The 16,150-nt window shown below is 38.3% G+C and overlaps 1 protein-coding gene across 6 annotated transcripts; it reads right to left on the bottom strand.

The window, feature by feature from the left end:
- Positions 1-889: 889 nt before the first annotated feature.
- Positions 890-15,621, bottom strand: cxxc5b (CXXC finger protein 5b). Of its 6 annotated transcripts, none has more exons than XM_058796996.1 (3): positions 15,396-15,621; positions 9,768-10,795; positions 890-2,606 (listed from the first exon to the last, which is right to left on the bottom strand). In XM_058796996.1, exons 2-3 carry the CDS (start codon positions 10,590-10,592, stop codon positions 2,562-2,564), a joined length of 870 nt encoding a protein of 289 aa, XP_058652979.1. In that variant the 5' UTR covers positions 10,593-10,795; positions 15,396-15,621; the 3' UTR covers positions 890-2,561. The 6 variants fall into 6 exon arrangements, with proteins under 6 accessions (XP_058652979.1, XP_058652985.1, XP_058652984.1 ...); XM_058797002.1 differs by lacking the exon at positions 15,396-15,621 and adding an exon at positions 14,223-14,511 and having other exon boundaries at positions 9,760-10,795; XM_058797001.1 differs by lacking the exon at positions 15,396-15,621 and adding an exon at positions 14,223-14,511 and having other exon boundaries at positions 890-2,603; positions 9,760-10,795.
- Between the last annotated feature and the right edge of the window lie 529 nt (positions 15,622-16,150).

Raw genomic sequence — 16,150 nt, 5'->3', positions numbered from 1 at the left:
CGTGCACACGCACCCTAAATTGCATGCTAACGAATCTGATTTGCTCGGATATACAGATTCGACGTTGCATGTGGGGCAGGGCGGCGTTCAAATCATTTCTGATGGCCGTGCACCTGGAGGAGAACAAAACACGCTCGGCCCCATCTCTACGCAACCCCCACACACTGCGTTTGCTCTCTCCCCATGCGGCCCTCTGGCTCGCTCGCTCTCATCGGATTGATGGCCACGAGGAGTGAGACAGACAGACGCGGCCTGCAGAGAGAAAAAAAAGCTTTCACACTCTCATTCACTCCTACACCACGGACAAAAATATCACGCTCAGTTCACTGGTTTAACCCACCCACAACACAAACACACACTCACTCACTCTCACACTCGCGCACGGTTCAGTCAGAGGAAAATTATGAGTGCTCATTGATTTCACCTCACATGACTTCCTCCGTCCATGACTTTCTTTGTGAACGCAAACCCAAAATAAAACCAAAATATGGTGGCCAAGAGAGCTCAACGCGCTGCAACTTCAGAAAACACATGCCAATAGAAAACGCACCAGCAAATCAAGAAAACATCTTCATCAATTTGACAGCAGGTGCTGCAAATGCTCACAACACAACCAAATAAAGAATTTTATTTGCAGCGCTTTTCTTTGTTTGGTTGTGTTGTGAGTATTTGCAGCGCATGTGCTGTAAAATTGATTTGTTGTTTTCTTAATTTGCAGGTGTTTTTTTTTTTTATTTGCACCACGTTAAGATCTCTCGGCCACCATACTAAAATATCAAATAAGCATGTTTCAAAGAGCATCATTACTAAAGCTCAAGACAAGTGATAATCTTCATTTAAAGTGGCCATCACCATGCAAACATGCTATAGAATTGACATATTTCAACAACGACTATAGAAATGTTTGGTTTGCACCTCGATTTATTAAATTGAGGACTGCCAAGACCTCAGAATGGTTGGCTTTGGACACATATACATGCATTCATTTACGCAGACCGATAATTTTGGCCCCATACAGCACGGGAACAGCGTGCTGTTGGATTTTGACTTTAAATCATTTTGGTATTGTGCATTTCACTCAATCTAGATCAGTATTGGGGCGAACCTGTTCAGTAGGATTCAAGCATGAAGAAGGAGGGGAAAAAAACACCAAAATGACAGTTACTGCTAAAAAAAAGTCACTTATCCATCTTGGTGTCCATGTTATGTGGATGCCCTTAAGCTCCTTTCACATGAATAGCGCCAATGCGTGTCTCAACAAAGGCATAACGCGCTTTGACGCTCATGTGCAACGCGTTACGGATAGCTTACAGAAGGGTGAGTTTACATGGTTGCTGGGTAGAAAGAAACCAGAGAACCATTCACAATGAAAATGAAAGTGCTAACATGTTTGTGAGCTTAAAACAGAAAGGAAATCGCTGGTTGAACAAGAGTTTATGAAACTTTTCTCATAATGCTCTAGACAGATGTGTCATGCAGCTCAAGGTGTCACAATGGGGTATTGTCTGGTAATCCTTGTCTATATTATGAAAACTCAAATGATAAATGGAGTTTAAGTTGAAATAGTTTGAACTTTAAGCATCATAGAACAACATTTGTACATGTTCAATGACGCAAACCATGTGAAAAGGACTTAAAGGAGTACTGGAGATCAGGTCTTGGTGTATTTCAGCAATAAAACATCCTAATCATAGAAATATTATCATTACACATCAATAATTTCCTGAATTTTGGAGGTCCTGGTCTGCTAAGGGCCATGTCTTCCATCTGACCAATCCCATGAGGCTACAAGAAAAAGGAGGCGGGTCCTATGCAGAGCTGGTCTACATAGTGTAGTTCCATCAGCTTCGCCTTCCCTCCAATCCCAGTAGGCCTACAGCATTTAAAACAAACAAACAGAATGTCAAACCCAAAAGGACCTTTCAGGCATGTTTGTAGTAAGGGATGCTACATTAGAGTGTTTTTCATGGTCATCTTCGTATCAAATATTGAGCAACTTGAAAACTGAATGACGAATCAAAAAACAAACAAACCCAAAAAGAAAAAAAAAAAAAAACCTTAACATAAAAAGGCAATCGTAACATTGAGGCAGTCAGTAAGAACCACTGTGCTAAATTACAATAGTGCTCCTTAATTATCACAAGCTTTAAAACAGAGCCTTGGGATTACATTCTCTAAACGAAATTACGGCATTTCTCCACACATGGACAAACAAAACCACTAAACACACAAATAAAAATGATTGTCCGTTTTCCATTTGGCGGCAAATAGTTCCAGAGCATCCAATAAAGGGCAAGATTCCGAAGTAGAACTCAGATGGTTCCAAAATGGAACACAGGAAAAAAGAAAAACGGAATGACATTCCGCCATTCACTGTTTATTTTTGGTTCAGGACATGTTCATTCTCAAATAGTGCTTTCATTCCGTTCTTCATTTGTTTTATTTGTTTGTTTGCACCCAGTGTTTACAAGCGCCACATCTTTCCGAGTGGGAGTGGTGTCGCCGTCCATTGGGAGTCCTTCATTATGGGATGGAAGTCATGGGGGGAGGGTCCAGCTGCCCTATGGAAACCATCGGAAAGGAGCTCCGGTTGGCAGCATCACCTTCTTGGAAAGACAGGAAAGAAAGAGGAAGGAAACAAGGAAAATAAAACAGCGTGAGTCATTGATAATTCGACATAAACACCAACAATGGAGCAGTAAGAAAATGGGAAATGTCTCATTAAACTGGACTCTCAACTCTCATCTCCAGACCTTTTCCCTTTTCAGTCTCAAATCCCTCTCTTTCTGTGGAGCCAGACTTGCTAAGACCGTAAAGGGCTGAAATACCGCAGTGGTGCAAATGGCAGATTTTTTCCCAGCCTGCTTTGGGACTGGGCAGGGGTAGTCTATGGCTGTGGGACTTTGGGAGAGTGGAGACAACGGCAGCGTTTCCTGGGAAGACGTCCAGAACGAAAGAACGAAGGACCGAGGGAGAAAAAGAGGGAGGGGAGTGTTCCCTTCATCATGAAGTAACATGCACAGGCAATGATTTCACCTTACATGACCTAGTCCCTCTCTCTGTTTCCCAAACACACTCTCCCACTCTCTCATTACTCTCTGACAGGGCTTTGGCGTTTGTACACGCGCACACACGCATCCAGACCCCCTTTTCCCTCATCGACCCCATAGACAAGCCAACACAGATGGGCTGTCGGCCCATGCACATGGCCAATCAGACAGAGCGTGAGTGCATGGACAGACACACACTCGCACACTCACACAAACACTCACCAGATTAATTTCGAAGGTTATTTTTTTAACCCATCATCCTCAGTCTCTACATCACACAAAAACACATAAACACACACCAATACTGAAGAATGACAGTAAGAATAGAGGATCAAGGGCACCATAAACATTAAACACAGACCTTTTTTTTTTTTTTAACTGGCAGAGACTGATACAGTTGATTTTAATCTATAAGCAGATCTGATTTCTGTTTTATTTCCACTTTTTAACACAATAACTAAATAATTATTATACTATTTAAATAAAATATAAATATGCATTCTGAATATTAAAATAATAATAACAATAATTGCTTTTTGTTGCTGTTTCTGCAGTCATATTTATTGTTTATTTCAGATTTTTGACAATAATTAAATTACCACTGTAATACAAAATAAAAACAGTATTTATTATGAAATTTTAATAATAATAATAACAACAACAACAATGATACAAAGCAACAACAACAACAACAATAATAATAATAAATTATTATTATTATTGTTATTATTATTATTATTCTTTTAATGCAATTCTATTTATTTCTCATTTTGGACAAAATTATTATTATGCAATAAAATACAAACAAGTATTTTGAATATATACATTATATATAATTTATAAATAATAAAAGTTATTATTAATAAAATATTCAGAATGTACACTATGCTTTTATTATTACTATTGTAATTGTTATTATTAATACTTTTTATTGTTTATGCAATTACATTGTTATTGTCAGATTTTTTGACAACAGTAACAAATTATTATTATTATTATTATTGTTATATGAATACCTACTTTTTTGGTGTTTTTTTCTAAAGAGATCCACTAAATGTTGCCATTTATCAATTAGACCAATGACCAATTTTTTTTTTTTTTTAAATGGTCGAAATATAAGTCTGTCTTTAATGAACATACAGTAGATAAAATGCAGAATTCATCGCCGCAATGCTAAGGTGTTATTGGTGGTTGCTAGGGTGTTGCTATGCAGTGCTAAGGTCTTGGTAGTATTTTTAAATGTTTTTCAATGCAAATGTAAGCAGGTAGTGATATATGTTGATATATTGTGTGCCGGCCTGTCTTTGGCTCTCTCACACAGACACCGACACACACGCTGTTCCTAAAATACTTTTAGCCGTCCGGCTGTGAGACTGAGATTCCTCTACAAGAGGAAGAGGTGGGGCCTGGCGGGCAATGTCTGAGGCCCCGCCCACTCAATCTCCTTCTGCTTCCAGCTATATCAGGGACTTTCCGAGATACTGGCTGCCACATGGACACAGTGAGATGTGTCATCATGCAGTACACACACATCAACAAAAGTTGCAAGCAATGACATGCAAGGTAAGATCAATTGCCAGAAATTGAATGGGATTTGCACAAAAAAAAAAAAAACACACACACCTAACCTGGCTCAAAACACATAAAAGGGCCCTACATATGAAAACACATCTATCCATCCCAAACACACACACACACGCAAACGCATCAAGAAGTCAATAGACCCCCACACCACTGACTGTGACCTGTCAATAATGGCTCTTTAAACTCTATAAGTCCTCTATGCCTTATTCAACCAGACCGACCCTACTGTCAATAAAAGCACACAACACACACACACACACACACACACACACACACACACAGAAATATATGCAATTTGTTTCAATGACATCATGTAATGTCATCTTAATGGTAGTGATGTTCATATTTGTTATTAGGGTAACTGCATTTACATTTATAAACTAGGCAGATGCTTTTATCCAACGCGATTTACATTGCATTCAAGGCACACATGATGTCAGTTCATGCATTCCCTGGATTCAAGGCACACATGATATCAGTTCATGCATTCCCTGGGAATCGAACCCATGACCTTGATGTTGCTTGTGCCATGGTTTACTGTTACAGCTACAAGAACTCAACACCAGCTAGTGACCAACCAGTACAGAAACTAGCAACATGCAGGGACAATCACTGAGCATGTGAACAGGGTTTTAGGCAAAAAGGATACATTACACAAGTATGCAAATGCATCACAAGCGCACTGTCCCAAAGCGCTTGCGCATGACACAGCATTCTAAAATGTGACACTGAAATTAAAGCTACACTATGTAACTTTTGGCCCTCCAGCAATTTTGAAGCACAAACCAACTAACTTACAGAGGAACATTGTGTTGGTCATTATGTGAGTTGTGCTTCAGCTCTGCACGGATGAATCTGATGGGTTTAGGCGCTCCACTGTGCTCATGGTTACAGATGATCGCCTTATCAGTGTGAGAAAAATATAGGCTTATATACTCATATGCAGGCAAAAAATATTGCCAATATGAAAATATAGGCAAACAATATAGAAGTATAGGCAAACAGACCAAAGTAGAAACTGGTTTAAAGACATTGTGGCATTGTTACCAACAAACATTGTTTTGTGAACCAAGTGCACAGCAAATGTGATGCTATTCATATATGTTGATTCATGTTTTATTACGGATATTATCGCTTTGCCTTTCAGCTTGCAAACTCATTTCGGTTCGGGATTCAAAGTTGTTGTAGCTTCAAGCTACTTCCTCTGCATATAGTTGTAGCCTGAACTTATTTATTTACAGATATGACATAAAAAATAAGCACGGGAGGATGACAAAAGTATCCATCCCGACGGCTCTTAAAATATAAATTAACATAGGCTTATCATAGTGATTTAGGGCCAGGCAAAATAGTTTTAAGATGTGCTTACTCATTATTTGAATTTTGTTAAATCTGAACAACAAAAAATTACACAGTGTAGCTTTAAAAATGCATCTTTTTTATTTCACTACCCTGATTCCCATGTTTTTGGAAAAATAAAATAAAATAAATATGCTGTGTGAATGTAAAATTACTTAAAAATTACCTATCCATAAACATATGTTCAGTTTAACTAACATTAAACTGTTTAGTGAGTTGAAACTGTTGCCTGCCATGACAGTAGTTGACCTGGTAGCCAAAATTCACTACAGATTTATGCTAATGCTCTATAGCGCCCCTTGTGGCAACATATTTGTTTTAAATTATATATTACAAATTATACAAAGTGTGAAAACAGCTAGAAACATTTGTATTCACATGCTTGCATGCGTGTATTTTGGGCCTTAGACTTCATAGAGACACAAACACAAACACACACAAACTGAGCCCTCTAAGCTCTGGCGCACACCAACACCTCAATCTTTACCTCCTCACTGCTGTAATTCTCAAAGAAACCGGGCTGGTCAGTGGTCAGTACACACACGTAAACACAACCCCTCTCTCACACACGCAGTTCATAATGACTTTCACCGGGGCTGTGTTTACCTCTTCCTGCAACGCTCTACACACAAACAGACACACACAGGCGGTTCAGGGCCTCTGGAGGACGAGAAAGAGAGGGGTTCTGGGACACATTGACACCTGGCGCTCCAGATGACAGACGCAAAGGCCAGATGGACCGTATGAGGCTGCCACACGCACACAGAGATGCACACATGCACATACGTGTATGTGAACATGCATGAAAACAAACTCATATGCGCAAATAAAAACCGCCATGCTGCAAAAAAAACAAACAGTCACACATCATGTATGAAAGGCCCCATGTGTACATTCACAAATTATTTTAATTAACTGTGCCCGAGTCAAACAAGTTTCCAGCATTAAGTAAAAACATGGTCACATGCAACAATATCAGAACCTATTTAATATTTAGCATACAGATATACGGAGCAGGATTTTGAGCCAATGAGATTTCTCTTGCGGGGGGGCCATTTAGTATATATTATGTAAACTATAAACACTATGTATAGTTTCCTACAAAACTACACAGTAAAGAGTACTGTATCCCACAATGCAATGCACTTGACCTTCTATTTCAAGTGTGAAGGAAGATTTTTTTTAAACTTTATCATAAATTTAATTAAAAAGTCAAAATTACCATTTTATTTCCAGTCATATGCAATGTGATGAGGTCATGTGACAACTGTTTAGCTTACTACTGTTTGAACTGTTTATTGTGGAATAATGACTACAGGTTTCAGCACACACTTTTCAGTAAATAGTATGCTAGTTTTCCATTTCAAACATATACATGATATGTAATGAATAGAAATAGAAGATATGTAATAAATGAGTGGTGTGCTAGTATGCTATTTCCAAAGTCAGCTTTATAAATGGTATTGGTGTGTTCAAGTCCTTGTTTGTTTGTTTGTTTTGTTATTTATAAAATTATATTAAAATGTATTAAAATTATTTATTTATATATATATATATATATATATATATATATATATATATATATATATATATATATATATATATATATATATATATATATATATATATAGATATATCAAGAGTCTTGTTTTTACTTAGTCTTGGACTAAAGATATCTAAACATGTCTAAAATATATATATATATATATATATATATATATATATATATATATATATATAAATTAGTTTAAAATTAAAATAATTACAAAGTTATATAAAACAATTTTTAACTCTACATCTACAAAATGAATACACACTGATTTTTTCGGCAATAATATGGGATTTTGTATATGCAATTAGGTTTACTGTTAATAAAACAATAATAATTACATTCATTTGAACGAATTTACCATTAATAAAGATGCTGCATCCATTGCGTCAGACATGCTATCTCACTGACACACCCCAATTCTCGGTTTCCCAGTTGTAATTATGACTTTGTGGTGGCGTTCATGTTCGTTGAGTTCGTAAATACAATCTTTCTGACATGACTTGAAAGAGCCCTATTCTATTGTCTTGATGTGTTGTGAAGCCCCGCCCACAGTGAAATTTCATTGGTCCAAAGTCCCACATTCAGTACTTTGAGTAAAGACAGAACACTTAATGCTGGAAGCTTGTGCATTGTGCCTGGTTGGAACATGGTGTTATTTCAACATTTTATATTCATCACATTCATTCAAATTCATTAAATGTGATAGCTGAAACTCTGAATCATCTCATCATAGTGGACAGTGAAGGGGAACCTTACCTGTGGAACATCATGATGCCTTAACATTTTCCTTGCAAGAAAAAAATAAGCAACCAACTAGACCAATCTTACCATGACACCATTCTCACAAAGTTAGATCCTAACTAGCTTACATCAGCACAGACTCAAGAGCTAATTTTCCCACACCTGAACCTGCCTGTAAACAAGGCAGAAACATCTCAAGTTACGCTGCCTTGGAGATGGGAAACTACATTCAGCTTGCCATTTGTCAGGATGAGTAATGTTCATATGCTAACATTTATGAAACAAGCAGCATTAATTTCTATGTAGACTGTTTGTAAAAACTAGGGTTTGTCAATCGATTAAACATTCTAATCAAATTATTTACGAAATACACAGATTAATTAACTAAATGAATCATAAAATATGCTGAAAAATTGCTCTATATGCCCAAGCGTGAGATGGACCTGTTTGGTCGCCAGTTTTTTAGTGAGACAAAAAAGTTTGAGATCATAATGTTTTTAGTTTTTATTTTACTTTTTAAATAAAGTCTTTATTCTTATTCTTACCAAGTCTGAATTTTTTTAAACAAACATACAGTAAAAATAGCAATATTGAGAAATATTATTACAATTTAAAAGAACTTTACAATTTATTGTTGTTGTTCTTTTTCTACTTTAAAACGTAATTCATTCCTGTGATGCAAAGTAAAATTTTCAGCATCATTACTCCAGTCTTCAGTGTCATGTGATTCTTCAGAAATCATTCTAATATGCTGATTTGCTGCTCAAGAAACATTTTTTACTATCAGTGTTCACAATTGTGCTGCTTAATATTTTTTGTGAATTATTAAAAATTAAGTCTTTACTGTCACTTTTGATCAATTTAATGCATTCATGCTAAATAAAGTTTTAATTTCTTTAAAAAGACCTCAAACATTGGAACAGTCTTGTAAATTGCTCAGAATGTAGAAAATACTTTCTTACAGATTTTAAATGTGTCAGAGGTCATGATTTTACAGCATTAATGGTTTTATAGTGTTATTTATTTTTTAATTTAACTGCACTAAAAGAACACATTAAACTATAGTGAAATCCTTTTTTTTTTAAATCCATAGTAAAATCCATAATTTTCCATTAATCCATTACGTAAAGGACTGCACTGTACTGAAATAAGTCATTAACACAAAACTGATTCCACAAATTACTTGCACAGAAATTTGCTCAGCTTGTATTTCACAACTTTTATTTTCAACTTTTGCTGCTTTTATCCACAGGATTAATAGAGCGAACAGGAAACGATAAGGAGATGACGGAAGAGAATCAAGAAATTACACAAATTTGCAACACCTGCATGAGCATCACAGCGCAACATATCAGAAGTGTGGCCTACTGATTTAGCTCAAGCATTATGCTGTGATGCCCATGCAGATGATGCTATCTTGAATCCGGCTAGCATTCAGTGATAATATTTATGAATTTACTGTGCATTGCTCACCATCTTACCTCCAGCCCGCCAGCAGGTTTCTTTTTGAGCTCTTCGCACTTGCGGAACTTGCAGATCTGATGGCCAGTTTTGCGGTTGCGGCAGCTGCTGCACTGTTCGCAGTTAATCCTGCGCCGGCAAGGTGGACACAGGCCGCATCTCTTCCGCTTTTTCTTCCCGTTGGCACTGATGGCCGATGAAATCTCGCTCTGCGTCTGCTGGTGTTCCGACGCGCCCGTCACGTGAGAGAGCGCCCCGTCGGCAAGGAACACTCCCGCCGGCGTCATTATGAACAGCCCCGGGTGATACGGAAAACTCCCGCCCACTCCGCTGTTGCCAAGCAATGGGAAGTCCATCACACTGCCCAGCGAATCAGAAGCTGAGACCGTCTCCATGTCCCCGCCCACACTGACATTGGACGGGTCGCTGACAGGAAGCAGCATCCCCGCCCGTCGCAGGAGCTCGGCGGCCTGGGCGAGATGCAGGCCGCTAGGAGAGTCCAGAAGGCCGGACACTAATGCGCCCCGATCCAATTTGGCGTACCCCACTTGTGACCTGTGCTGGCTGGCGGTAGTGTGAGCTTTGACGCCCGCCGCCACCATTGAGCTCTGGGCAAGTCTGTTAGCATTCGCGACACTGGCCACAGCGGCGGCCGAACAGGTCGCGATGTACTGTGAGAGAGCTCTCGAGCGCTTCAGGCTTTTGCTGAGCGGAGCGCTGATGATACCGCTGCGGTTTCTCCGTTCCACCACCGGGGATGAGTCTTCGTCCCCGCAGCAGCTGTCCTGCGCCTCCTCATCCTCAACGGCTCGACTTCCCTCCATGGACCCTCCGCTGGCAGACATGGGCCACGGCGTGAGGGGGAGGGAGAGGGAGATGAGGGAGCTTAGGATGAACAGGGGATAGAGTTGCAACGTTCCTACGAAAGACCGAAGCCAAGATGAGATTGACGCGTGCACAGCTGGAGAAGCAGACCACTGGAGCAGCGGTTCACACTAGTCGAGCCTCAAGAACATCTCACGGATCCGTTCACTAAGGCCTGAGAATCCTGGAAAGGGAAGATAATGCACAGAGAGGTTAAAGTCAGAGTGGTTTGAATAAATGTATGGTACATGCAGAGAGGAATAATTCAGATTTTTCTTATGCTCACCAAGGCTGCATTTATTTGATCAAAATAGAGCAATAAAAACACTTAATATTGTTATACAATTTAAAAGAACTGTTTTCTATTTTAATATATTTTAAAATGTTATTGGTTTCTGTAATGCAAATAATAATAGGAAATATTTTTTGATTATCAAATCACCATATTAGAAAGATTTCTGAAGGATCATGTGACACTGAAGACTGGAGTAATGATGCTGAAAATTCAGCTTTGCTATCACAGAATAAATTGCATTTTAAAATATACTAAAATAGAAAACAGTTCTTATGAATTGTAATATTTCTTAATATTACTTTTTTTTGATCAAATAAATTCAGCTTTGGTGAGCATAGGAGACTTCTTTAAAAAAATTTAATTAGGTTACACTTTATTTTAAGGTGTCTTTGTTCAACTATTTATACGTTTAAGTACTGAGTAATATTAATTAACTACGTGTACTTACTATATGATTAGGGTTAGGATTAGGGTTTGATTGAGGGTTACTTACATGTAATTATGCATAATTTATTGTTATTATAATAGTAAGTACATGTAACGTGTAACAAGGACACCTTAAAATAAAGTGTTACCAAAAATTATTCCAAACTTTTCATCAGTAGTGTATATCCAAACCTAAAGAGCATGGAGAACCTGTCACGTCGGCCTCACCCGTCAACCGCAAAATGAATTATCTGTGTGATTCCTCACGGCACAGCATCTCACTTCATCCTTAACTGCTAAAAACCATTTTAACGAATCTAATTCTTCCGTAATAATCATACCTATAAACATACCCAATTTTATTTGTTAATTGTTTTGCCCTGCTGAAATGGGCACAAATTCATGGTGACATATAATCTACTGTTCGCTGTGGCCTCATCTGACCCATTTTGATTCCTTAGCCAACATTTATGTTTCATACATAATATCTGTCCTAGATATCTGATTTAGTGACAATTACACTTTGTTCGGTGTTCTTCCAAGGAACTGAAACTGACTGTGAAGCTCATGACAAAAAAAGAAAAGATTTTGTGTGGATTTTGAATTGGACGGTTTGAGTCTGTTAAATTGTTATATTTCATAACCTTTACGTGCAAAAGCCCGTTCCTTGTGACAGCAATTCCCCTTCAGTGTGAGACGTCTATCAGGGTCCACAGGCGGTCTGTTCTATCACGAAACCGGAATCGTGAGCTCAAGCGCAAAGCCCCTGGGGTGAGCCGACAGTGAAATCAGGATGTCTAGGTGCAAGCTCAGCCGCACTGACGCACGTATACACGCTCGTCAACGACTTAACATTTCAATTAACTGCCAAGCCTCAGTAAATCATGCTATTGGTAATAATTAGAGGGAAAAAAATTGTTTAGGTTGTGAGTGACTGCCCATGAAGATGAGGTAACTGGCCATTCATTCATACATACAAACATGCATGAATGAATGAATAAATAAATAAATAAATAAATAAATGTAAGGAAGAGTGGGGCTAGTTTTCTCAGTGACTATAAGGTGTTAAATGTTGGTTTCAAATATCTAGTTCAAAATGAGTATTTTTCATAAAAAATGAGTTGGGGTCACATGTTTTAAATGGTATAACTTACAGTAATGTTGGCTAAACAATGGTTTAATACCATTGTACATTTCCATTTTGATGTTTCATTAATTTTGGATTCATAACTGTTTTGCTGTGTGGCTTTTGTTATTTAATGGCAGAATCCATTGTGACAACTTACCCCATAGTGTGACAACATGCCCCACTACAGGAGCATGCTGTCACAATAGGTCAACCTCATAATATCAGCTAACAACAGAGGAAACTTAGCCCCCCACCCTTGTTTTTTTTTTTTTTTTTTTGTAATAAAGACTATAAACTTGTGTCTATTCAAAAATAAATATATTCAACATAGTGATAACTATCCCTTATCATTCCTTTAGACTATTTCTTGCTAATCTTAAAAAAAAAAAAAAAAAAAATCCTTTAATTGGTGAATCCTACTGTCTAAAGATTGATTCGGTCATATTAAATAATATATCTGACCTGATTAAAACCATATGAGGAACACTTTTACTGTAAGTTACCTGCCAAAACATTTTTACAGAGCACTCTATCCGTTAGCAAAACACATAACCATATCAATTACGATTACATCACATCCACATCAAGGAGTCATGATGGGAATAAAAACTTACTGGAGACAGGTAGCCCTCATCTGCAGGTAAAATAGGACAAAAGCTGCATCTACTGAGGGTTTCAGTAAATAATTGACCCGGCTTACAGATAAATAAGTTCCTAGCAACAGTTAAAATGCCCGTTCAGCAATTGCCTAATGTCAAATGCATGTCAAACATACGAGGCTCACATGCACAGGGAAATTGCTGTGTCCAGTATTGCAGCGAGCCAGAGGGACAATAGCACGACGTAGAGAGATCTGGACATCACCAGGGAACAATAGCCAAACCTGCACAAATAGCCCAACTGTGGCTAAACAAGATGACCTGCTTATCAAGACCTACATGTTCTGTCAAACAATCACCTCAATTAAACCCTTCCCAGATCAATCCCAATCACAGACCTGGATTAACTGCATATATCCAGGTTAGATTATTTAAAGAATTAGAATGCAAATGCGCACCACATATAAAAAGTTTGCATGTAACTCATAATGGATTAATAATAAACAGCACATATAACTTGCATTCATACTTACCTCTCTCCAAGAGGAATTCTGAATAATTCAGACATTCCCGCTCGGTAAATCCCTCATATTTTAATCCAGACAACCAATAAAAACAGAAAATGTCAAAATAGTATGTTTACGGTGACCACGGTACAGCAAAACAACAAACAAACAGGCTACCCGTAAATGCAACTATTGCGTGCGCCTATTTGGTTACGCGTGGCAAAGTTGCACCAGTGCATCTCATGCATATGGGCAAATTGTCAATCAGATGTAACGCCGATCATTTAGAAAGTAAAACAAAATCCCTTTTGTCTCATCTCGACCGATGTGTCTATGGTGACAGCGCGCGGTATGCGCCAACACGTCGCGTTGGTTAAGCACATTCCCTTGTTATTTCACTGCCAACTTATTCGTCTTGGCTGGATGTCATTGTAACTTTGAACAGTCCTCAACAAAGTCTCATTCCCCTCCCTTTGATAAACATAGGGTATCTGCATATTTGCAAACACAGGCGTCTTTTCATTCGCGCCGCTCGTGAGCCGAGGGGAGCGTTCCGACTGTCCGAGCGGTCCGGTGCTCTCACGCGCTGCGGAGATTTATATAAAAGAGAGAGAGAGAATAAAAGGTAAAAGAGCCAAACGAAAGCAAATGCTCACCCGAACTGAATTCTTCTCGCTGTTTCCTTCAATAAAGACCAAACACCGGCAGATACACGCAGAACGCACTTTGTCCGAGAGCGAGCGCGTGCGCTCCTCCAGCCTCTCGCGTCTCTCTATCCCACCTCCACATCCTCGCGCCCGGAGAAGAACATGCAAACACATTTCATAGATTTTTGGAGCTTCACACAAAAACCGAAGTGGACTTTCCGTCGGGGAAAAAAATAAATGAACCTTAAAGAGGTGTGGATGAGCGCGAGGGCATTCTGCGGTGAGGCTGTCTGTCTCTCTGTGCATATGAGAGCGAAATAATGAATGAAGTATAGTTTTGAGAGGGCTGGACACTCAGCCCATTGTTGACTCCATTCTTAATGGCTGTTGGCTGCGCTCGGGATTGATGTATTATATCAGAACTTTTGCACATTCACGCTTTCCAGGAACTTGGGGATGATTGATATTTTAATATGCAAAACACGGCTCCCAAGTAACCATTCACTCATCTGAAATATAACCCTGTTGGCTGCTCTGTTAATGAGAATAAAATGTAAATTGTAAATAAGGATCGCACGTTCATGAAAATAATAATAATAATAGCAATAATAATAATTATAGGCTACAACAATTAGCTATTATTTTTTGTGTACAAACAATTTGCTATTGTTTGTAGCATATTTGATATCAAATTAATATTTAATCCATATTATTAATAATAATAATCATAATAATTATAATAGATGCATTAATTATTAAATTAACATACATTCGTTTTTAGTAATCTTTTATTAATATTATAAATGTATTTTTTAAATCAACGCATTGTATTAGTTGTATATCATTGTTTATTTTACTTTTATTTTTAGCCTATTAGGCCTAAATTAATATTCACTTTTTATTAACTATTTTATCATTAATAAATATCAAAGCAACTTATAATGTATTTAATAGGAGTAGCTACCCAAATTGTTTATATTAACCTAATTAATTATAATTTTAAATTATTTGAATTAGTAATAGCCTAATTAACATTAATTAAGTTTATTGATTAATGTAGGCTATTTAATATGAGTACCCATAAATTACCCCTAAAAATGCATTAATTTTAATTTCTCTAACAGTCAGCATATAAAAAGCCATTAATCTTTGTGAGGAAATCAAAGGGACTGGACTCGTTACCACAGTCGTCGTGTTTCTCTGTGTTTGATGACTTTGTCTGTGACCGAGGAGCCGTTGTGCTGTGGGTCCATTTGTCCGTCAGTCCAGTCGCTCGCAGACGCTCCTCCTCGTCGCTTGGAGTCCACTCCACCTCTTGTGAGCGTCCTGTGTGTCTGGCAGGCGGCCAGCTGAAGTGTGGGGAAGTGACACCGCCAGGGCGGCAGAAATTTTCCTCCGTTTCGGGCTTCTTCCCAGTCGCAGACGGGCGAGCGTGCATTGGCTGGAAAGTGGAGCAGCTCGTCAGGGACGATCAATGCGGATCGATCAGCGCGGCGCTGCTGCTGGCTGCGGGTTTGAGGGGGCTGCGTGTTACAGTCCTCCACAATTGCATTAACGGGAAAGTTTAGGCTTGAGTAAAGTGACACTACTTTACAGCTTAACTTCCCATCATGTTTTTTTCCCCCCCCATTTATCTGTATTCACAAAAGCCTAAACTCTATTCTAAACCTATGGGATTACGTTTTCACATACGAGACGTTGTGTTTATACCATGGTAGTAGCCTACTGTATGAACACAGATTAATATCCCATGGTATTTAGGCTACATGTCTCTCCAAGGCACTTCAGAAATAGGCCTACCATCGTAGTTGTGTGTGTCCAAAAATATCGTGATACGGGACTTATCAAATATACACTGATTACCATATTCATATAGCTTCCATGGTATTTACATCACAAAAATATACTAAAAAGTACCACGGTGATGCTACTAACAT

The sequence above is a fragment of the Onychostoma macrolepis genome, chromosome 14 (genome assembly GCF_012432095.1).
Source record: "Onychostoma macrolepis isolate SWU-2019 chromosome 14, ASM1243209v1, whole genome shotgun sequence".
In the NCBI taxonomy this organism is placed as follows: Eukaryota; Metazoa; Chordata; class Actinopteri; order Cypriniformes; family Cyprinidae; genus Onychostoma; species Onychostoma macrolepis.
Note: the sequence above shows the minus strand (reverse complement) of the source record. Positions and strands in the feature narration are given on the sequence as shown.